General features: G+C 35.2%; 1 protein-coding gene across 1 annotated transcript; it reads left to right on the top strand.

The window, feature by feature from the left end:
• Positions 1 to 1687: 1687 nt before the first annotated feature.
• Positions 1688 to 24737, top strand: LOC128996310 (ATP-dependent RNA helicase vasa-like). Its single transcript, XM_054421553.1, has 16 exons — positions 1688 to 1831; positions 6795 to 6866; positions 7290 to 7473; positions 8060 to 8140; positions 8541 to 8657; positions 9858 to 10097; positions 10241 to 10351; positions 10587 to 10705; positions 10896 to 11081; positions 12302 to 12523; positions 13198 to 13374; positions 17499 to 17694; positions 19144 to 19338; positions 20016 to 20176; positions 21600 to 21707; positions 23635 to 24737. Exons 2-16 carry the CDS (start codon positions 6804 to 6806, stop codon positions 23692 to 23694), a joined length of 2220 nt encoding a protein of 739 aa, XP_054277528.1. The 5' UTR covers positions 1688 to 1831; positions 6795 to 6803; the 3' UTR covers positions 23695 to 24737.
• The last annotated feature ends 563 nt before the right edge of the window (positions 24738 to 25300 follow it).

Genomic DNA, 25300 nt, shown 5'->3' with positions numbered 1-25300 from the left:
ATGTTGTAGGCTACACGACACCTTATAACTTTCCTTACACAATAGTTCCGTGTCATTTTGTGGTTTCCTGTTTAAAAAATTATAAAGTTGTGTTTTTTTTTAGTTAATTTTGAGGAGGTAACAAAACGATTGCCACAAGCAAGAATACCTCCGCCGCAGCAAACCTGCAGAATAAGCGAATTTCCATTTACCCGGCTGGATTTCTTCTAAAATTGTCAGATTTATTTCCTATTTAAATTACATTAATTTTAGTGAGTACTTAGGTTTGCTGCTACGGGGAAGATATTGAGGTGTGTTTTTTATTGAAATGTTGATAGCTTAGTATGAAATAAACAAAAATGCCAAATTTGAATAAAATATAATATCCATAAAGCAAACTACAACAGTTTATTTATTCTCCATAAGAATAACATGGTAAATTTTAAATTTTTTTATCTCCGTAACCGTTGGGCATACAAAACACTTCAACGCTTCAATATACAAAATTATTTCTTTTTCTAAGCTATACAAAATGGTCTTGAGAGAAATTATAAAATTTTGTGTTTTTAGGGTCAAAATGGGAAAAAATCAATTTTTACTCCGTAAAACTCCCATAAACCCTCGTTCCCATAGTCTGAATATGCTAGTTCAAGAACTTGTTCGTATAAACGTAGGTTTACACATTTGTACCAAATTTCATCAAAATCGGATCATTTTTGCGCAAATCAAAAAATTAAATCGGTCCCGGGTCTAGATCTTACCATGAGACCTACATTGATAGCTTATTCCCTATATGGGAAATTTGCTAAAAGAAAAGGGACCTGGAAAAGCACTTATTTGAGTCGGGTTGGACTCAACTTGTAGGGAGACAATTATGTTACAGTCCCCACAATTATTTTGTCTGAGTAGGAAGATTAGTCCAGAGTACTTACTCCTGTACTAACTAGCAAAATTGTCAAAAATATATGTTTTTCTGACGAAATCAGGCCTTAGTTCAGGTCTGTAAAATCATGCCTGGAAATCACTTAAAGTTTTGTAAATCTTTTAGACCATGTACTGTAGTGCCGGTAACTACATATTTTAGCCCTCACCCAATAAGAGGTCTTTTTCGTTCAGTTTGCCATTAGTAATGGTTATATCAATGTTTAAAAAAATACCTATATAATACGGGACGAGAGTATGTTTTTTTAATCTATGAATTTTATCTCCACTAAAGAACTGAAAATCGCAGTAATACGAAAATTGTAACAAGGAATTATGTATAAAACGCTATTTAAAGATATCATTGTGATTATGATCAATGGCTCAACTCGTAATAATTTTGCCCTGGTCTGAAGTGAACGTCCGGTCGCGCCAAAAACTACCTGCTAACCAGGGTTGACCAAAAAGTAAAATTTACCCGTTTTGGACATTTCAAAGCTGTGCAGTGATTTTGCGATTAATTTAATCAGAAATTCAAAGATTTTCTTTTGCCTTTGGCAATCCTCACTTCTTAGCTCTCACTAAAGTGGATGTAAGATACTTATATTTACTCTTATTAATTTACGTAATTCCTACATCATTACAAAGTGGGGATTTAAAGGGGAATTTAGCCTGAAATGAAAGCGCACTCTGGCAACACTGAACGAAACTAACCCGGAACCCGGCAATCCGCAATTTCGCGTTCGGCATTGGCATTTCGGCAATCTCAATCTTTATCTTCTTTTTTCCTTGTTGCTGGTTCACTGTCCAAGTCCAACCAACCCATCCCACCACCGCCATCGCCATTTTTCATCCTCTTCTCTCTGTTACAGCCTACAGAGCACGTTGACTTAATTGAGCCCCGGCTTTTTCTTTTGCTCATAAACTCAAGGTGAGTATTACGACTATTAATATTTATTTTCACTACAACAATCAGATGAGTTAATAACAAATTAATACTCATCGGAACGAAGGTTCCTCTCAAGCAGGTCTACTCATGTCCTGCCAAACTTAGACCCATAACCAAATAACTTCACTTAAAATATAGTTTCTTAATACTATAATAGTTCGGAATATGTTGCTTTCGTTATTACATCGGTGTACACCAGACACCTAGATCTGAAATAGAGTAGGCCTATCCCAGCTTAAAACTAGGTTAAGTTAATATCTGGAGGCCATCACTCAGTTGCACCATAGGCTACCCTATGTCTAGCTTGGGATAACTTATTTGCAAGAGACCAAATTAACTTATCCCTCTTTGATTTGGAATCAATTTGTCTTGCCTATCTCCTCAGGCCTAACTGAGTCCTGAAAATGTTGTCACCCTAGGACTGGAGTCTAAACCTTCGCTAACTCATCACGATGTTGTCCCCTGGCGCTGCGGAGTGGGGGAAATGATTCTCCCTCCACCTCCCCTCTAGACGGCGTCCAAACAAGCCCGCGTTGTTTTACATGCATAAAACTATACTGCTGTTTTTCAATAAGTTAAAAAATGAATATTTATAAAATTAAACTGTCGGTAATTCTGAGCAATTACTTACTTGGTCAGCCCCAATTTTGTTCATATTTTACTACGGTCATCAGGAGGTTCTCAGAAAGCAAGAAACATATAATTCAAGGCCCGCAAGGCCATCGTACAGGTTGCCGAGCGATAAGAAGGTTCAAAGTACAAGCGATAACAGTGGCTTGCGGGAGACGCGCGGAAGGCCAGTTAGTTGTGACAGTATCGTTATGGCTATGGCTAGTGGTTCCTCCGACAATCCTTTTCTATGTAACCTAACCTAACTTATTATGTTTTTTTTTTAGTCTCAAATACATCTCTAAGGCCAATTGTAACAGTACCGTTACGTTAGATTAGGTTAGGTTAGGTTAATTAATAACCTAACTTAACCTAACCTAACCTAACCTAACTTAACCTTGCGGGCCTTGAATTATATGTTTCTTGCTTTCTGAGAACCTCCTGATGACCGTAGTAAAATATGAACAAAATTGGGGTTGACCAAGTAATTGCTCAGAATTACCAAGCTGTCATAAACTAACCTAACCAACCAAACTTGCAGATTATATAAAAAAAGATATAAATTAAAAAGCGAATGAAGGTTTGCTAATCGAAAAAATAGTTCTGTTCATAAAATAAAATTATAAATGCCTTAAATTCAATTTTATAATTTACTAGTAGAATACCCGTCCTTCGTACGGGGTTGGCATATAAGTAGAACATGATAATTGCAGTGATGGGAGAGGAAACGGTTTAAGAAAATATGGTCTTTTAATTTATACGGTATCCTATAGTGTAGCACACATATACCTATAATAAAAGAATGTGTTTAATGGTTTGCACTGTAAACGAAAACCTATCACAATATTTCCAAACATGTTAATAGGGCAATTTTCTAACATATTTTAGTGAAATTATAATCAGGCAAACGGGAATTCGCTCAGTTATAGGTTTGCTGGGACAGGGGGATTATATTACTGTTTACAAACAAATAAATCAAAAGAATATACCTCATAACTCAGGATAAGGGCCTAGGTTGATAAGGCAATATAGAATGTTGATTATTTCCTATATCCATCGAATGATTTCTTTTACAATGAATTATTATAAAAATAAATGAATATTATTACAACATTTAATTTCACAAAATTAAGTATATTTAAGTATAATTAACAAACAGACTCAGTATAGTTAGATCATAAACAAATGAAGTACTGTTACCGAAACAATCCTATAATAATGAAATTACATTTACATATGGTTTGGCAGCTCCTTTAGGTAATGTTAAATAATGTTTACATTCAGGCTAGTGACATAATTATTTTAAATTTATAATCCTTACCCTCTCTGTTCTAATATTCGTGCAGTATTTAATAAGGTTTGAACCAGCTGGGTGGAATTGTGAAATCAAAATCAATTTGACAGTTAGTTAGTTCTGCTTGTTTACATTTTTAAACTTACTAGGTTTGTTCTTTGTTACCATGGATACCATCAATCAATATTTACTTTTAAATCTCTCATCTCAGATTTTTGAAAGCCCACGGGGCAAAGCCCTAGGTGAATATCGAAGCGGCAATAGTTCTATATGTATCCTCGGAGCTGTAGCTTCATTTGTGTGCAATTTGAGCATAGTCGGATCAGTATTTTTTTAGATTAGCTCATACAAACACACACACAGACACCCCCTCTTCTTTATAATAGTATAGATTAACTATAAAATTAAACTGTCATAACCTAACAAAACCAACCAAACTTGCTGATAATAAAAAAATCGAACGAAGGTTTACTAATAGAAAAAAAAATAGTTCTAAACTAAAACTATAATAGCTCAAATTGAATTTTATAATGTTTTAATTAACAAATTAAACTGTCATAACCTAACCAAACTTGCTGATCATGCAAAAATCTTAGACAAAAAGTTAGTGCTCCCGAGAGGATTCGAACCTGGTACCTTTACATTGTCAGCGTGGCACGTTATCCATTAGTAATGGTGTTCCCTCAGCCAATAGAATGCTGTGCTTCCCCCACTCCGCAGTGCCAGGAGGGGACAACATCGTGATGAGTTAGCGAAGGTTTAGACTCCAGTCACCCTAGGTAGGCTAAGTTAACTTTATTGTTTTTACCTAGGCCTAAGTTATTAAGGTTAGCTTAGATCCATTTTCCAATCGCTTCTCATTGAAATTTTAATCTTTTGATGTTTAAGTTGTAGGCCTTATTTAGTATTTTGAGGTTAAGTTAAAACTTATTGTTGTAAAGCTCATAATCCGCACAGTAAGGCCCTAGGCCTAACTTAAGTACCGTAAAACAAGTCTAGGCTAAGCTTTTAAGGAATAAGTTCAGGGTTGGTAAGGTCAGGGAATTTTGTTAAGTCTGGGTGTCAGGGTGATGACTATCGATATCGACTTACGGTAGGCTATGTTGGAAAAGGTATAACTTAATATCAGTCTGGAAAACCTGGAAAAGTCAGGGAATTTTATTTTCAAAATTAAGTTTAAGTAAGTAACAACCCTGAAGTACCTAAGGGATGCCTGAAAGAATTGTAAGATCTTAACTTAAAAACTTAACCCTCTAGGCTATCAGGCACTGGTCGATCTTCAACCACTAAAACGCGAGTTCTCAGTTGCGCTGGTCGATTATCGGTACCAAGACGACATGGGTAGTTTTTTTTTCTATTATTAAAATATAAAAAACCGTATTAAAACCCAATTTTCATGCATAATTAAGTTACATTATTGAGTGAGTATTATGAAGAGAGAAACATAGCTTAACTTAGTAGGCCTACTAACTTAGTTTGAAAAACTAGAGAGTTCAAAATAGATTTTGGCGGTGGAAAGTTTTGGTCACCTGACTACAAAAACAGCTGTTTTTGGTGATTGTCAATTTAATTGTACCGTACCTTCAATAAGTATAAGTACATAACTTAGGCCTATTCTGAAATAAATTCCCTACAATTAACTTACCTCTGAATCTATGGGGTTGATTGTAAACATTTTAGGCTAACTTAAGTTATTTGGTTTAAAAAATGTCATAAAAATTATGTTTCCGTAAAAAAATCTTCAAAGTTTTAATATATTCCAACCTAAATTGCTGAGAAATGTTAGAATTCTAACACCATTGAGTTAAATGGGGCTGTTTATGCACGAAGAGCGGTAGCGGTTGACCTCCCGCTGCGGTTTCTAATTCGCCCACTGTGTAGTTAGAAATCGCAGCGGTTGCTTGGGATAGAGCGGTTTTCAACTACATTGAGTCAAATGGGACTGTTTATGCACGGCGGGAGCGGGAGCGGCTGAAGCCAGGGTTGCCAACTTGACGCGCATGTGCACTTAGGACAAATTATGTAGGTAGTTGTGTTAATTGTTTGGCAGAGTTTGAGTTGGCAAGACTGTGTCCCCCTTCCATTCTCCTTTAACCAACCGCTACCGCTGTCGCTCTTCGTACATAAACAGCCCCATTCACAGCGGGAGTGGGCCCGCTATCGCCCCGCTCCCGCTCTTTGTGCATAAACGGGGCCTTATAACTATACATTTTCAGACAGGCCTCAGAGATCTTTTTTTTTTTCCTATTGTACAGAATCATTTTTATGTATTTTCTGTTAGGCTTAATGCATTCTATTATTTCCGAACATACGGTAAGTTACGTTGTAGTTTTTCAAAAAAGAAAATATGTAGGTAGCCTACTTATGTAGAATTTGTTTTTAACTTTATTTTGTGAGAATTTAAAAAAACATAGGCCAAGATGTATTTCTTAGATAAGTTAATCATATTTTACACAACCTTTACATTTAGATAAAATTTGTAAAACAATTATTTTGTGGGTTGCTTTCAAAATTTATAATTTGCATATCCTAATCCAAAAATTTGCAAACCTTTTGCTAAACTACTTAGGCCTACTCCTAAACGCATTGCTAAGAAAAAATATTTTTATATTATTAGGCCTATATTCTACATTTATCAGCTGAAACTGAAAATATATAGGGTGTGTACTACTTATATTCACATATAAATGCTCTTTGCTAAATATATGGTACCACTACAAATCGGCCAAAATATTACCGCCACTGGTGAATAAAATGACCGCCAGATCTAGGGTTAAAGTTCTGTTTGAGAAATGTTTAACTTAAGTTAACTTAGTAGGTCTAGACCGAAACTCCCTAAGTTAAATTAGGCCTAAGATTTTTAATCAGTAGGCCTATGCGTAGGCTATGCATCTAAAGTGCTCAACTTTGTATACCTAGTTTCAAATTGATTAAATTTTTACAAGAACTCTTAAACACCACACAGAGCGTTAACGTAGGCCTAAGCTAACTTAAGTTAGGATATTTTTTTAGCTAACTTAGCCTAGAATTTTTGACTTGCAGAATCTCAACATGGACGATGACTGGGATGATGGTCCTTCAACTCCTGCTGCTCCCCCCGCATCTTCCTTTCAGGTAACTTTAGATATAGGGTAATAGATGTTCAGGAATACTAATTTTTGATTCATGTTAACCTTGTCATGTAAAACTGATTCTAAATTGAATAACTTAGGCATGTCATTTAGGCCCAATAAAGCAAATTGCCTAAGTTATAAATCGTTTTCAGATTGAAGTCGCAAATCGGGAACAAATAGTCTTAAATCCAGTTAATCATTATGTTTGCTAATTTAGGCCCTAAAATACTACATTTATTTTATAGGTATAGATTTTGAGATTTTGATCTTATGATACGTTACTGTCCCCTAATGTCAGTTTTGAAGAATGGGTAGGCAATGAATAGTAAAACCGTGAATGTTCACTTCAGTTCGTAATGTTTATATTGCTACAAGAGTCCATTTTACATTATTTGTATACTAATAAATATTTATCGCTTTCCAGTCTGATTTTGGAAGCAGAGTAGGAAAAGGACGAGGATTCGACCCCGTCGATGACGACAACGGTGGTGGATTCGGAGGAGGCGGTGGATTTGGAGGCAGAGGCGGTGGCCGAGGAGGAGGGTTCGGAGGAAGAGGAGGAGGTCGTGGTGGCGGATTCGGAGGAGGCAGAGATGATGACAGAGGAGGTAGGCCAATAAATATTTAAATCTCTCTAAACTTGTCTCTACAAACCTTCAAATTCTTAAATAAAATATAAAAATGATAATAATTTAAGAAAGAATTTGTCTCAGAGTTGAATTATCTAAACTCTACGCCACAGCAAACATTCAACATTACGGTTTTCTCCACGGATTTGCCTGATTCAATTTCCATTTAAATATTTCCTTAAAAAATCTATTCCCTCATTAAACAACATTAGGTCGAATGAGAACATAGGTTGACAGAAAACCTAACAAAAGGTAGCCTAATCTTTTAGTGCAATTTTCTTAGCCTATGAAAATATATAGAAAGTTCTACAATTGGAATGAAATTGCAAAAGTAATTTTTTAAGCAGAAAAAAATGAAGAGTATCCAATTTTTACTCCATAAACCTTTGTTCCCAGTGGTCTGATCATGGTGGTTCGCGAACTTGTGGAAGCTTACCCTCAATATGTAATGCACTTAGGTCTGGATTTGAGTGGGTTCTGTTTTGTATTGTTTTGAATAAGGTAATATTCACCATCCAAATTGTTGAAAGGCTAATTTAATAACGTAACCTCTGTTTGGTTGCAGGTGGTGGTGGTTTTGGAAGTAGAGGCGGCGGCGGATTTGGAAGTAGAGGCGGAAGCAGAGGTGGCGGAGGATTTGGAGGAGGTAGGCCAATACTTAGTTGAATTTCTCTAAATCACTCACTACAAACCCTTCAACTAACTTTTACCTGACAAACCTGAGTAATTACCTTCTTTAAGATAATCGCTTAGCAGCATCTTGTTTCAGCACCGAGTTTGAGCATGAGAAGAAACTATTATAGTGATCTTAAGTAATGAAATGGTGAGTCAATGAATGGTCAACAGGATTGTGGTTGGGTGTGGAACAGAACCAATGTTTGGATAAAGGATCAATTTAATCAGCTATTTTCCAATTTTCAGATATAGGTACCAATATTGTCTTTTGTCCATGATGGTCTTATTTCCTCATCTTGTGTATCAGTCATACCGGCAGAGATTATCAACCTCTATACCAACAATAAACTAACTGAAATATCCATTTCTAGGTGGAAGAGAGGGGGATTGGAATTGCCCTAATTCTGAGTGTAACAACAGCAATTTTGGCTGGCGCAAACAATGCCAGAAATGTGAGACTGACAAACCGGATGATGGAAACAGTGGTGGTAAGGAATCAAACAATGGCCTTAGATGAACCAACTCGTACTAGATTTAACCCTGTACGATACTTATAAAATAGCTTATGTTTTTAGGAAAAAGCATTTAGCTTGGATTAAATAAATAAATATAGGATGGAGAGGACACAGCTAACTCACCTGATGAAAGGTTGCAGATGAGTCAAAGAACACATAAAATCACACACATAATATACTTAAATTACTTTACACATTATGTGTGTGATTTTATGTGTTCTTTGACTCATCTGCAACCTTTCATCAGGTGAGTTAGCTGTGTCCTCTCCATCCTATATTTATTTATAAAATAGCTTGCAATTAATATTAAAAATCAAATACCAGTAGGTTAAAAGTAAAAGATAAGGACGTGAGAGGTTATATTTAGTGATATTAATTTATTTAAATCAAATGTGTAGTATTGCGGTTCTTAGGATTTTTATAAATGTAATATGAGAAAGAATTTGTGCCAAATAGAGTTGAATAAGCAAAACCTCACGCTGCAGCAAACATTCAGAACTATCTAATTTTCACATTCTGATTGAATTTTCATTAACATAAATTTTCTTTGAAAATATCTAAATGTAGGGTGTGCCCTATTTAAATAACATTAGATTTGATGAGTACTTTGGTTGGCTGCTAACAAAGATTATTTTGTTCAATGTTTATAGTACGGTATGAAAATATATAAATTACTAAAGTTGATCAAAATATAATAAGCACTAAGCAAACCTTAGTTCTACAAAATAAGTTAAGAATAAATAGCAAAAGTTTAAAGAGCAATAATGAGAGTATCAAATTTTCACCCCATAAACCTCCGTTCCTATGGTCCGATCATACTGGTTCGCGAACTAGTGGAAGCCTACCCGCAATAATTATGCACCTAGGTCTGGATAATATTCTTTTCATGTTTTAAATACCCTCCCGCCCCGCCTGAGTACGTGCTCAGATTCCAGATACTGAAGAATTTATTTTTTTACATCTTGAATTGATGCAAGTCACTTGGTTTACCTTACCGATTACGTTTAAGAGTTGTTTAATCAACAATTAATTAAACAATTAGTTTGTTTAAGAGTTTACATTCTTATTACATTTGTGTCTGGCTTTTTGTTCACACGTAGACATGATTTGCCTATTAAGTTGTAAAATGATCATCAAGGCTAATTTAATTACATAATCTGTGTTCTGTTGAAGGTGGTGGCGGATTCGGAGGCGGAGGCAGAGGAGGCGGGGGATTTGGAAGCAGAGGAGGCGGAGGATTTGGAAGCAGAGGTGGCGGCGGATTTGGAGGAGATGATAGGAGTAGTAACGGACGTTATGGATTCAAGAACGACGATGAAGATGAAGGAGGTTCCTTTGGTGGTGGCAGGGGGAGGGGAGGTAGAGGAGGTTTTGGCGGCCGAGGTGGTAGAACTGAGAACGGAGACGGTGAAGGTGAGTGAAAACTATTGTCGTTAGGGAAATAATAGGTTCACCTTGTTAAGAGTAACATGCTGTTGGTCAATGATTTTTCATTCATATTGCACGATACTTGTGTTACCACGTAACCTTGCATTCTGATGGTTTTGAATTTCCAGGTAGGAGAGAGGGAGACTGGATATGTCCCGACACCGAATGCGGGAACAGCAATTTCGCATTTAGAAGCAAATGTCAAAAGTGTGAGACTGAGAAACCTGGCGGTGGAGACGGTGGGTTATTGTGATAATTAAATAGTCTTAAGTAGTGCACTTTCAGTGAAATGAATATGAAGTCCTCAAATTCCTTAAATATTTTTCCCTAGAACGCTCTAGGCATTAGCCCGGGACATTATTGTGCAATCTAGCTTTTGCGTGGTCTGGATAACATGCCTTGATATGGTGCCTTAATAGTTTGGATCGACACATGTGGGTTGTTACCGTATTAATAAATGTTTTGATTTTTCAGAAAAGCCTCGACCTGAGTTGTACATCCCACCGGAACCAAAGGAAGACGACGAATCCTTGTACGGAGGTGGAATCTCTAGTGGTATCAACTTTGATGCCTACGAAAATATCAAAGTCAAAGTAAGCTTTTTGTTTTCTACTCACTTTCACTCGTAACTGTTTTGTTGGCTATGTTGTCGAGAATGTTATTGGAAATCCTTTGAAAACTGTAAAAGGTACTGCACTTGTTTCTATGAATTTTCTAAATTGATTCTATAAGTAGGCCTACTTTTATTTTTTGTACATTTCATTAACGTGATGAATTTTTTAGGTGACTGGAAATAACAAATTGGAGCCACTCAGAGAGTTTGATGACGCAAATCTGCGCCCGTTGCTGATGGACAACATCCGCAAGTCCGGCTACAAGAAGCCAACTCCCATACAGAAACATGCGCTCCCATATGTGTTGGCAGGGAGAGATCTCATGGCCTGCGCCCAGACCGGGTCTGGAAAGACGGTAAGCATGACATTACTGATGTAATAGATATGTTTTTAAGTTATTGTAGGGATGGTCAGGACTGCAATTTCAGTGTTTCAGTGTTTTCTTCATGGTCGCGACTAAATCAAGAACATGTTCTGCACATGGTGGAACCGTGATTGCCTCCCTCAGTCATTACGATGATATTCTGTGATTACAGCGAAATCATAAATTTTTAATCATTGAAAGCAGCAGGATCATTTCAACTACAACATTTTCATTCCAAAACGGACAACATACTTAAATGCAGATGCAGTGTCTGTGTCAAGTTAGCTATTAAACACTCCAGTAATTTACTGTACAGTAGAACCCCTCATATCCGGCCTTGGTTTTACCGGTCCCCTGTTTATCCGGCCCCTTCCAGGAAGCCAATATCAACATTTTTTTCTCACACCTTACAGACGTTTAGATACAAGCACTAGTCTTTGTGACTGCTCAAGTCATAAAATAAATTGTTCTCATTATTTATCTGTTTGTTTATACATTTATTTGCTGAGTCACTATACTCAGTTGAGCTAGTAGGCCTAACCTCTGATCAGTTGGCTGATTATTTCCAAAGTGGGTTTAGTACAGTACAGTACGAGTACATTAATTTTTGTATTTCACAAAATGGTTAAGAATGTTGAGTAGAAATGCAAGTACCATTTAAGTCCTAATGAACTCTAAGTACAATTTATTGTCATTTTTACCTCCATTTAATATGTTTTGTTACCTGGAATCATAATATTTGTATATTCATTTATTACAGTACCGACTTTAACCTACAAATATTTTTTTTCCTTTTTACAGACATGTTTATTTTTCTAAAAATGATCCCAGAACAGAATTAAATGATACTTTTGATTGCATACATTGATTACCTATTATTATTAGGTATGAATTGTCATTTTCATAGTAGGTTGGTTTATCCGGCCAAATCGTTATCCGGCCAGGGGCTTGGTCCCGTGGTGGCCGGATATGAGGGGTTCTACTGTACATACAAAGTGATCCACATTTTATCCAGTGGTAGTTCCTGGTAGCAGGTATGTGAAATAGCACACATTGCGCTGGGTAATCCGCAGCAAAGTCCGAACTAAAGATGGTTTTGTTGCTCCGTTCATCTTCAACTAATTGTTTAAATTTAGCTGTCTTGTACAAAATGTAAAATCGTTAAAATAATTTAATGACTGAAGTTAATGTTGAGATGTTTTTTGTTACAGGCCGCATTCTTGATTCCGATGATACACAAGTTGATGAACGAACCATCAGATCTAGTCTTTGACGGTGAGACTTGTGAACCTCAGGTGGTAATTGTTTCACCGACCCGAGAATTGACGATTCAAATTTTCGACGAGGCGAGGAAGTTCGCCAAAGGATCCATTCTGAAAATATGCATCTCCTACGGAGGAACTGGTACCAACTACCAGGTTTCAAAGCTAATCGTGAGTATAAATCAGCTTTATTCAGCTTTCATGTCCATTTAAAGTTCTTGTTGTATGTGGAAATTAACTTGAGATATCAAGGATAACCTGTAGCAGTAATTGTATTGATGTTCCATACTTAAAAGAAAAATTGTACAGGGATTTTATTTAAAGGAGTTTCAAGTTCTGTATTTGTTTTATAAGGAGTTCAGCTAGCGAGTAGTTCAAAGGGAACCCTTAACCTAGTTTGTCTCAAATCCTCTGAAGAAGTGATTATTATAACTCATTTACTAAACTAAAATATCAATCGACAACATACATTGAGCAAAAAAGTGTGTGGGGGAACTTGCTCTTAAACTGCCTTAATTTTGTGAACGGATTATAGTAGGAAATATCAGTATTATGTTTGGTGACCTTTTATTAGATATCTAAGACCTGGCTCCTTACTCAGGTGAGCTAGCTGAACTTGTCCCTTTACAGACAACTCCTTCAGCCATTTGGCATTCATTTACAATATAACCTTAAGTACTTTACTGGAATTTCTTTACTTATCAACTTTTTTTTAAATTGCATCACATAAATTCAAATATTTGAATTCTGATTTAATTTAATGTCTAGTTTCCAACTGAATACAGGTAGTTTAAAACTCCAGTAATTATTCCTCATGTCATAAATTTATCGAACATTGTCAACAGAACGGTTGCCACATCCTGGTCGCTACTCCAGGCAGATTGAATGACTTTGTGAACCGAGGCAAAGTGAGCTTCGGAAGCGTAAGGTTCTTTGTTCTTGACGAAGCTGACCGTATGCTTGACATGGGTTTTCTGGAGGACATGAAAAAGATGTTGGACCATCCATCCATGATCAAGACCGTAAGTATTGTTCGGTAATATTATTCAAGTACCGTTTCAGTTATGAACCATATTTATGTAACTCTTGGTGGAATTTAATCTTAATCCCTTTGAAAACAACATCCCCCTGCATAAAGGCCTAACCTTTAAACTAGGGGTGTGCGAGTACTCGAACCTTCGAGCTTTTTGGTCGAGCTTTTCATTATTCGGCTCGGCTCGAGGCATTTTGAAAAAGCTCGAAGTTCGAGCCGAGCTTTTAATACTAAGTCAAAACTAAAAAAAAACACTTAATTTGGGTCGTAATTGGAAACAATGTTATCACAATTCTACGTTGTTAAAGCATTCAAGGTTTGATAAGCACGAACCTCAGCTCAGTCAAGACGCAATGATTATCGATCGTAATTTTGAGGAGATAGTAAAGAGACAAACTACCACCTATCGCGATGTCTTTCTAACACAGCTATTCGTATCGTAATATACAACGCAGTGCGAGTGCGTGATTGGCTCGTCGCTATGACGACACACGGTTGCCGTGACAACCTACAGTGCGCACTGAGCACTGCGCCTTGTGTGGGAGGGGAGATTATACCAAAAAACAATTTCAGGAATTCTATTTTGGAACGGATGAAAGATAAGGAAGAAACAAAAAGTGGTCACGTGTGCAAATGTAGTGGGCGACACAATAAGGCTGTAAACAAGTATCAATCGTCGTGTCGTGTCGTTGTTCCTTGTTTGTTTACTTTTTCAGATTCCTTATCAAACGCCCCTATCTGCTATCTCTATTTCTCTCTCTGCTCTCTCTAACAATGTACTGATTGAACAGATTGTGGTTGACGACTTTTCTACTTATAAGTTTCCCTGCGGTTATTTTAGTTCAATCAATCCCATAACCTTTCTAATGTTTATCAAAATAATTAATTATCTGTTTTGTATTTTATTTCCTTTAAACCAACCCATATTTACCATCTGTATTTTATAGAATAAAATGTTTGTTTATAAAGTTTGACTGGCCACACAATTTTGTACCTATTTTATTTTGTATAAAGTAACAGTTACTTTGATGATTATTTAAATATCAATAAGTGGTGCGTGCTGTAATGAATGCTTTTTATTATCAAAATAAGTAATGGATTATTAATTTTTGATAATACATGGGTCATTGAATACCATAATGTGATGTAGTTTCCTATTTATAACTTGCAAATAATAATAATTGATAGTTAATCCTGGAAAATGAAAAATAGTGAATGCATTCATAACCCTGTTGTCAAAACAGCAACGCGGGTGTAAGGGTTTATTGTTTCAGAGGCTAGGGTGTTTCAAGGACAAAGTGCTGGGCCTCCCGGCTCAGGGGGGGAGGGGTGGTGGTGAGACTGAGAGAGAAATGGGGGAGGAAACTGGTTTTGGCTATTTATTGATTAGTTCACCGACCCTTCTAGATAACAGAATTTAGTGACAGTGTTAAATCATCGTGTTCATTATTTCATTTCTTGTTTACTTTGTGTGTTATTCTATTAATTTTAGTGTTTTGGTCTATTTCCTCTATATGTCAATTATATATTTTTAATATATAATTTTACTTTTTACTTTGTCTCTTCACCTTTTTGGATCCAAATCAATCATGTTCTTTTTTTTTATTAATACGATTCATAAAACAAAAATATTTTGTGCATGGAAAACAACAAGAATAATCACGTGTTTTTATATTTATTTATTTATACAAAATGGAATAAAGTATTCATAGTAGTTACAACATACATATTTAATCGACTTGCTAGTTGTTTTGTTGTCATTCAAGTTAGCGCTGTTCTGTTATGAAAGACAATCTGATTGGCTCAGTCTGCACTGCATATCTCATCAGGCCTTCAATCATATCCTTTTATTTCTTGCATCTTAATTTAGTTCAGTTCAGTTCTTATCGTGATTATCTACTATTTGATGTCTTGACAATTCTCAATGTTTTTAGACATATTAAAATAATATTGTGTTTATTTAAAAATTGACTGAACATTATTATTACTATGCACTTTTTGAAGAAAAATGTTTAATAATTTATTTTTTTGATAATGTTCAGAATTCAGAATTATGTTTGAAATTCCAGATAGGGTTAGTTGCAAAACATTTTTTGCTGAAAATAAAATCATGACACTCTCTAATATTTTAATTTTTTACAATTTAGTTTCCGTTAAAGATAATCTGAATAAATTTGTTCCTTGCAACTCAATCCATGGGTATATCACCAGACAATCAAAAGATTTATATATTCCTCAAGCCAGGCTATCAAAATTTATCAAAAGTTATAAATATTTGCAAATAAAACTATTTAATAAACTTCCAATACATTTTAGAAATCAGGAAAGTATTAATTTGTATAGGTCAAAATTATCAGATTGGCTTACAAGTCGTGCTTTTTAGCGAATTTCCCATATAGGGAATAAGCTATTACCGTAGTACTCACGGTAAGACCTGGACCCGGGACCAATTTTTTTTTTCGTTTTGAGGTCCCTAGAGGTCAAAAACACCATCCGTTCAAATTCATATATATATATATATTTATATATATATATATATATATATATATATGTGTCCGTTAGCGCGATAACTCGAGCAAAAATGATCCGATTTTGATGAAATTTGGTACAAACGTGTAAACCTACGTTTATTCGAACGAGTTCACGAACCAGCATGATTGGACCATGGGAACGGGGGTTTATGGGGGCTTTTATGGGGTAAAAATGGGTTTTTCCCATTTTTGACCCAAAAAACATAAAATTTTGCCATTTCTTTTGAAACTATTTTGTAGAGCTTAAAAAAACAAATAATTTAGTATATTGAAGCGTTATAATGCGCCTAATGATTACGGAGAAAATTCCAAAAAAATAGTAAATTTAAAATTCCCATGTTATTCTTATGGAGAATAAGTAAACTGTTGTAGTTTGCTTGTTTATAAACATATTTTGCCCAAATTTGGAAAATGTTTTTATTTCTTACTAACTATTAACATTTTACATAAAAACACTTTTACCCTCCCTGTTGCAGCAAACCTAAGTATGTTTTAAACTGATTCTATTTAAATAGGGAATAAATGTGATATTTTTAAGGAGACATTTTAGTGTAAATCCATTCAGGGAAATGGAAATTCGCTTAGTCTGCAGGTTTGCTGCGGCGGGGGTATTATTCAGTTGATGAGTTTTTGCAGAATGAAGATTTTTTAACGCTTAAATGTGAGGCCAAGCAGTCTTGATGATTCTTTGTTCTTGTTATGGTCTTTTCCCTGTTAATTTTAAAGTTTTTATTATTACTGATGCTTTATCCTTTTAAGATTCTTTTAACTTTATTTTAAAATTTTCTGTAGAATATTTAATATTTTATTTAACATATGTAACAAAACATGTTGACCTTGTCTATTGTAATGTTTATATTACCAAACGACAATAAAGATTTATTATTATTATTATTATTATTATTATAAGGTGACGCTAGGAAAAGCTCGGCTCGAAAAAGCTCGAGCTCGAAAATATTTTAAAAAGCTCGGCTCGGCTCGGCTCGAGGTTGAAAATCACTATTCGCACACCCCTACTTTAAACCCACACTCATCAAACCTCCTACGGGCACCCTCCTGCCTGACTGACCCCTATCCCTACCTCAGTTGGACTATTTATTGAACCTTGACTGCTACCAAGTGCAAGGCCCTCATTGTTTAAATTTAAAACACAACATACTTTCCAGGTTGCCTAGACTACCCTCCATTACACTAGTAGCAAATTACTCATTGTGTGTAATCTTAAAAACATGTTTCATGTCTGGCATGGATTGCAGAGTAAGGTAATCAAAATACAGACAGTACTTTACACGATTAGTCGATATTTTTAGACTTCTCCATTCCTGGTTACAAGATTTAGGATCTTAAAAACACATAAAACCCACATACCAACTATATTACATGAAAGTAAATGTATTCCCCTACATGAATACTAATCAAATGAATTTCTGACTATCGGTGATTTAAAATAACATCCGGCGAAAGCCGAAGTGCCTCAAGAGATGGTCTGGGACGATATGTGTTGGTCAAACTAGGGCCTCAGTTTCTCATAAAGTGTCACAATCTTCATAATATTTAGTTGACCGTAGTTTGATGTTTGCAGGGTGAAAGACAGACACTCATGTTCTCCGCAACATTCCCTGAGGAGATACAACATTTGGCAGCCAACTTCCTCAATGATTATCTTTTCTTGGCAGTCGGCATTGTGGGTGGAGCTTGTGCTGACGTCGAGCAAGTATTTTATCAGGTTGCTCGAAACGAAAAACGGAACAAACTAAGAGAACTGCTTATGCAGAACGGTGAGTTCTCATCCTATATACATGGACCAAGATGTTGTTAATATTTTTTTCTCATTTAACATAGCTGTTCTAGTAAAAATTATATTTTTGATTGATTTTTCTAATACTATAAAAGTTGATTCAACTTGAATGATTCTCAGTAGGTATATTCGTCCTAAGAACAATGTCATATCTCTGTGAAGGATCAGTACTTAAAATGATATATCATGCTCATATTGAATCACATATTAACTATGGAATTAGTATTTATGGTGGGACAAAGAAAAAGAATTTAAAAAAGATTTTGAAAATACAAAAAAAAGCTATCAGGATAATACATAAATTAAAATACAACCAGTCCGTCAAATCTTATTTTAAAGGGATGGGCATTTTTACAGTTCACGCCTTATATATTTTTGAAACAATTAAATATTTTTTAAATATTGTTGAGACTCAAGAATCGCCTGTGCATAATTATAATACAAGGGGTAAAAATTATTTAGCTAAAGAAAAACCAAGACTTGAACTTTTTAAAAATAAACCTTCTTATATTGGAAACTATTTTTTTAGAAAACTTCCTAGCTTTTTAAAAAAAGAAAAAGACAAATCTAAATTTATGAAAAATCTGAAGGCATTCTTACTTGACCTTGCACCTTACAAAATAGAAGATTTTAGTAATTTCAATTTAAAATAATGTAGCCTATAGTATTTTGTTTAAATGTTTCTTATTGCTAATTCAGGTAGTAAGTAACAATAGACAATAGACACTATTCATGTACGAAAATTTGTACTGTGTGTGAATAAAGACTCTTTGAATCTTGAATCTTGAATCTTGAGTTTACAATAGATTGTCATTAGGGGTACAGGTAGGCCATAGGACACACAATTACTTTGTCCCATTAGGGACATAGTCAAGTGTAGAGAAAAAGTCAAAATAATAATTCCTCTTTCTCTACACTTGACAAAGTCCCCCAGTGGTTGAAATAGTGTGTGCCTGTACTTCTTCCGAGGTAAGCTAGCTGCCGTCCTCTTTCTTTCTACAGTAGAATCCCTGCTAACCGAGTTCGGTTTAACCAAAATCCGGGTTAAGCGAAATGGTTCTATAAAATAATAAAGGGCTGTAAAATGCTTAAATAACTTCAGTTGTCTGGTTTAAAGTATTTTCTATCCCATTGTTACTTTTTTGTAGCTAAAATAAAACACTGAATTATTTGTAGACATTCTCTTAAATTCATTTTTCCTACACACTGTGTTGATACATTGGCTATTTTTAGCCTATGATGGGTTAACCAAAAAATTGGCTATCCGAAACGGCTCTCCCCCCTTTATTTCGGTTAACCAGGGTTCTACTGTATTCTATAATAGAAGATTATAGATATTATTTTTAACTTCTTGCTGTATATTACAGAAATCATTTGGTAAAATACCTGCTTGTTACACGGCTGTTCTGAATCTTATGTTAAATTACAGATGACAAGGTGTTAGTCTTCGTAGAGACTAAGAGAAACGCAGATTTCATCGCAGTCTACTTGTCAGAACAACAGATCCCAACGACAAGTATTCACGGAGACAGACAACAAAGAGAACGTGAAACGGCTTTGAATGATTTCAAGTTCAACAGGATGAGGGTGTTGGTGGCTACAGCTGTAGCTGCTCGAGGACTGGGTGAGTACACTAAACTTTTAGTTAAAAATAGTATTTTGTTCCAAAACTCAGTAAAAGATTTAGGATTTTAGGATAGCAGACTTATCTTAATGGGGAAGAGTGCACTCCGGCACAAGAAACACGTAATAACTTACACTACAGTATACTCCTGATTAACCGAAGTTGTTGGGACCGAGGCTACCTTGGTTAACAAGAATTTTAGATAAAACTGCAGGCCGTTTAGATTTTGAGGTTAGGAGTTATGGTAACACATTAGGAAGTCAAATGCTTGTCAAATATATGTTTAAAGAGTACAAAGGGAATTAAAAACAGTAAAATTATGCTAAACCAACACACTTCACTAACACAATACAAGATGGATCTTTCTATTGTAAAAAGTATAAAAAATTGTTGTTTGAGTTTGGTGTTAACATCAAAACATCTAAATAACAAAGACTGACAAAATATTATAATCCCTGTTATTCTACTATTCAAAATCCTGATTTTATAGCCTTTCCTTGAATAAAAACAAAATGCCATTGCCATTACCATGCATAAGTTGCACAAGTCAAACCTGGCTTCAGACTTAACAAATGGATGTGAAGTGTACTTGTACTTTTCAAAGTCAATTACCTAATTAGTTGTTGGCTGCATGAGATAGGTTTTTGATAATACTATGTGCTTATTCTTTGTTTCAGATATCAAGGGTGTAGGCCATGTAATAAACTATGACATGCCCAAATCAATTGATGAGTACGTCCACCGCATTGGTCGTACTGGGAGAGTGGGCAACCGAGGAAAGGCTACGTCCTTCTACGATGCTGACGCAGACAGTCCCTTGGCACCTGACCTTGTAAAGGTATGTTGATTATGCACAATCTTGCCAATAGCGGTTTCCGATTCCGGTCTTTGCAGACGTGTCGGGTATTGGTACACACAATAAAATACTTGTTTTGTGCATTTTACGAGTTTTTAGCGAATTTCCCATATAGGGAATAAGCTATTACCGTAGTACTCATGGTAAGACCTGGACGCGGGACCGATTTTTTTTTCGTTTTGAGGTCCCTAGAGGCCAAAAACACCATCCGTTCAAATTCATATATATATATATATTTATTTATATATATATATGTGTGTCCGTTAGCACGATAACTCGAGCAAAAATGATCCGATTTTGATGAAATTTGGTACAAATGTGTAGACCTACGTTTATTTGAACGAGTTCGCGATCCAGCATGATCGGACCATGGGAACGGGGGTTTACGGGGGGTTTTATGGGGTAAAAATAGGTTTTTCCCATTTTTGACCTAAAAAAAATAAAATTTAGCAATTTCTTTCCAAACTATTTTGTAGAGCTTATAAAAACAAATAATTTAGTATATTGAAGCGTTATTATGCGCCTAATGGTTACCGAGAAAATTCCAAAAAATTTGAAATTGAAAATTCCCATGTTATTCTTATGGAGAATAAGTGTTGTAGTTTGCTTGTTTATGAACATATTTTGATCAAATTTAGAAAATGTTTTTATTTCTTACTAACTATTAACATTTTACAAAAAAAAAGAAAATTTAACCCTCCCTGATGCAGCAAACCTAAGTACTTGTTAAACTAATTCTATTTAAATCGGGAATAAATGTTATATTTTTAAGTAGACATTTCAGTGTAAATCAAATCAGTCAAATGGAAATTCGCTTAGTCTGCAGGTTTGCTGCGGCGGGGGTATTATTGATGACATTCCAGTAATCCGACAGTATCACGGTCCTATATCTGACGGATTACTGAGAGTCTATTGTTGCACATCAAGTAATTTTGCCGAGATTGGTATTTTAACCGTGTATAGTTTATATATATTTTTATTTGTTTAACTTGATAAAGAGTAAATATTAGTTCTTCAAGTACTTTGGGTGATCACCATAAAATAAATACAAGATTTAGAAGTTTCCTTTTCTTTATCAAAACAGACACAAAGTTATTAAAAAAAAAAAAATGCTGGATTAAGATTTTTATGTATTGCCTGCTAAAATAAAAAAAACATCAACAGCATGATACAATTTTAGACAAATTAAAACAATATACAAAATCTTTTTCTCTTTGTTCTTTTTTCCCCGATTTTGAATTTTTAACTAAAAAATAATACACAATCAAATTTAAGGGCTAGTAATCCATTATTTCCTCCCAGAAATAAAGTAAAGGGTTTTGAAAATTCAACAGTTGCTAGTTATAAATTGAATTGACAAAACATTTTCCAGGACAAAGTTGTTAATACTGTTGGTTTTGTGCAGATCCTACAGCAAGCTGGACAAGAAGTGCCTGAATGGTTGGACTCAGGATCTTACGGAGGCGGCGGCGGCTACCAGGGCAGAGGATTCGGAGGACACGATTACCGAAAGGTGAGAGAGAGACTGTCTAAAACTGTCGGCCAAGTAATTGGTCAGCACGGTCAAGTGTTTCCTTGGCTATAGTATGCACAGGGTTATTTGAAACTTATCCAATATCTATATAATTAATACGCTACATGAAAGTTTGTCGGTTTAACTCCTCCGCCATTTCTTAACCGATTTTATCCATTGACGTCTCATTGGAAAGAGCGTGTCGCGTAGATTTGCAAACTGGCCTTACATTTTTTAAAGTCCCTTGGGCTCTGCCCCAGTGGCCTTGAAAGTTCCCATGTTATCCTTATGAAGAACATAATTGTTTACATTTTGATCAGCTGTATAATTTAATTGCTGTTATTTATTTTTCAATTCAATGAAACGTATTGAGTACATTTATTTACTATTTGAGTTTGTGTAAACATAACCCCCAAGACGGATCGTGTTAGTATGGTTGTATCTTAAATTTGTGAATTTATCGTTGTTTTGTGTAGCTATAATTTGTTTATTTGTTGTTTTTTCTTTTAAATGCCTCCGACGCTACTACTGTACAACGAAACATGCACAGGAGGCGTAATCGTGATAACGACCGCAGCTACAGAACAGTGACACGTAATAGGCTTAACTATTAGGTTAAAAATGCGCCCTAACACTACCCCAAAACAACTTTTCGTTCTCAATTGGCCATCTATCAATGACCTGTGTTGCCTGTACAGCGAGGCATTTTGAGAAGGAGACGAAAACCGACCGGAATGCTTTAGGTTTATCAATAACGAAGATAAACATGGCCTGAGTTACACACCGATAATCTTTGAGTTGACTCTTTTAAATTCATTGTAAATATGACTGTTATTCGTTTTGAAATAACTCCTGTAATACTTTGCAATTGCTCGAATTCGAGCAACATGTACACTAGTCAAAAATTAAACCAGTGAAATGACGTTTGCCAAGTAGTTGTGTAGGGTGTCTACAGTTCACTATACCTGATTTCCCAGATAACCACTTGTATTTCAGTTGGTTCCCGAATGTCGCCGAAAACCCTCAGAATGTAGTCATCCTCAATATTTATTACTTATTATACCAAAGAAATAGTTAATTCCCCAAAGCTTGAGATATTTTTCTGTCAGTCAGTTTGGGGTTTTTTTATAGAGTTTGGGCGTGTTATCTTGTTGACTCAAAAGTCGGCAGGACCGCCTGCCATCTTGGATTTTCTGCCCATAACAGCAATGTTAATGGTTGAAGCATATTATGGCATTGTTTATTAAAGTAAAACAAATTTAAAATATCTCATTTTAAAACTATTGAAACCACAATTTGCGATTTACTTTTTAATTTTAATTATTATTTCGTCAATCCACATAATTATTAAACTGTGATTTTTTTCAACCTCTAAAGCAAAAGTTTTAAAAATCCGAAAAGCAATTCACATACAATTTTGTGCTCGGTAATCAAGCTTACAGTGCATGATTAATATGCTTCAACGTGAACGAATGTTTTTGCTGATCTGTGCTAGGACAACTGTTGTTTAGCTGGTATCTGACGGTCAACGAAAATGCAAAACTATTGATTCTTAAGTTAATATTTCATCATACATTACTGTAACATTGAGGGTTTAGCATAGAACACAAGGGCCTAGATTTTTAGGTTTTTTGAGAGAAAAGCAGACTTACCTGTATCGGAAAGAGTCCAATCTGTCATAAGAAACACAAAACTTAACACTATATACACAAAACATTAGAATATTTCACTGTCACTGACAGCATTTTCAACTAAGGAAGAGAGAGGGTTTAAAACTCTTCCTTCTGTTAGGTGCTGTAGTAATTCCGTTGTTGAAGTAAATATCTCCTTTTAGAAATACTGTTAGGGAGTTTGTGCTTTACTATTGGATTTAATTTGGAAAAGTACAATTAATATGATGTACTGACAATGTTATATTACGTTTCAGGCGGACTCATTCAACAGTGGGCCTCAACCACAGGCCGCAGAAACCGAAGAAGTATGGTGATTGTTCAAACTGGTGTGTGTGTGTGTGGTGATTTTCCTAATCGTGAGCAAAACGTGGCGGACTGTGATTTTTCATGTGATACATGCATTCCTGGGTCCTGCGGAGGCAAGACTGAAAAAAACATTAGTGCCTTTGTTAGTGGAACAGATCTTGTTTTGAGAAGGACAATTTATATCACATGCCCCGGTGCGATGTGAGCAGTTTGTATTGTACCTACACACATAGCTATAAGAACGATTTTTTGTTTTTGTTACGTTTATAAGTTGATTTTTAGTTTATACGCGATAAGACGTTCTAGTTATAGGTCTGTTTTTTTACCATTACGAAACAACTTCCATCACTTTTCTCGGTGCTTCAGACCAATGCTATTGTTACTCATGCCAAAGTAAGATTGAGGCAATGAAAAAAGTTATATGTTTATGTGTAGTTCAAAATATGACTTGTTTATGTGTATTCGAGATATTAGTAAGTGACAAATTTTTACTTGAATATGTTACTTGTTGTAAGTTTAGTACTAAACCAGAACTCCAACTTTCCGAATCAATTGAAGTCATCACAACAGAAAATTAACATTTTGGATGATTTTTTTACTTAAATTCGGGGTATTTAATAGAAAATATGCTAAGTTGAGTTGAGCTTTTTACCATCACAGTCGCAGAAGATGTCTCAAAAAGCTTTACCGTGATAGCGGATGAAGAAGTTCCCATAACTGTGGCAGACAGTGATGATGTTCGTGGAAGATGTTCAGGATTTTTCTGTGATTTTGGCTTCTCCCTTTAATAAAATTTTGTATTACCGTAGTTTAAGGTTTTTATAATTCTTTTTGTAAGTACTTCGTATGGTTGGAGTTCAGATAATAGGAGTTCTACTATTTTTCATTGGGTAATAAACAAATTGTACGTATGAGCTTGAATTGCCTAAGCCACACAATTTTGTACAATTTCAAAACTACTTAATTGAATATAACTACTTTGCATTTATTGCGTAATTTAACATCTCAAGTGTTTTTTATAATTTCGAACAAGTAAAGTTGTTTTTATAAAGTTTTGTTTTGTTTGACTTGTTCCTTGGTCCTACTTATGACACATCATAAGCAGGTATGTGTCTGGTGTTTTGGATTTTGTACGTATTTTATGCAAATGCTAAAATAGGAAAAACTTTTCCTCCAAAAAAAATTGAAAACTATTTGCCTACACGGTCAATTGATTTGTACATTATATCATGTGTGGGTTTTAAACCTCAGGGAGTTTAGTTTCAAGTTTTGAATGGACACCTAAAGTAGCACATTCAATTTGTAGATTTCTTGAGTGTTGTCAATGTTTGTTCAATTATGAAAACTTTTCTCACCATTGTTGTGGTACAATATTCTTTTTAATGCATGAAGGAAGTAAACCCACATACACAACTAAGTCAAGAAAATAGTTCCTAGCAGTTATAAGTTATAACACATGTACTCAAATCTTAAACTTGATATTTTGTCTTTCCGGGACTTAAGATGGAATCAGTAAAATCTTAGATAAAACATACTCCCTTAGTATATTTCCCACCCTTATGGAACAGCTGAAGCCAATTTTATTGTTAGTTCTGTCCGGTGCACTTGTGTTTT

Source organism: Macrosteles quadrilineatus, unplaced genomic scaffold (assembly GCF_028750875.1).
Source record: "Macrosteles quadrilineatus isolate MER2022 unplaced genomic scaffold, UCM_ALF_1.0 Scaffold_6__1_contigs__length_79288215, whole genome shotgun sequence".
Classification (NCBI taxonomy): Eukaryota; Metazoa; Arthropoda; class Insecta; order Hemiptera; family Cicadellidae; genus Macrosteles; species Macrosteles quadrilineatus.
The sequence above is the reverse complement of the archived record's forward strand: the minus strand, read 5'-3'. Positions and strand labels throughout refer to the sequence as shown.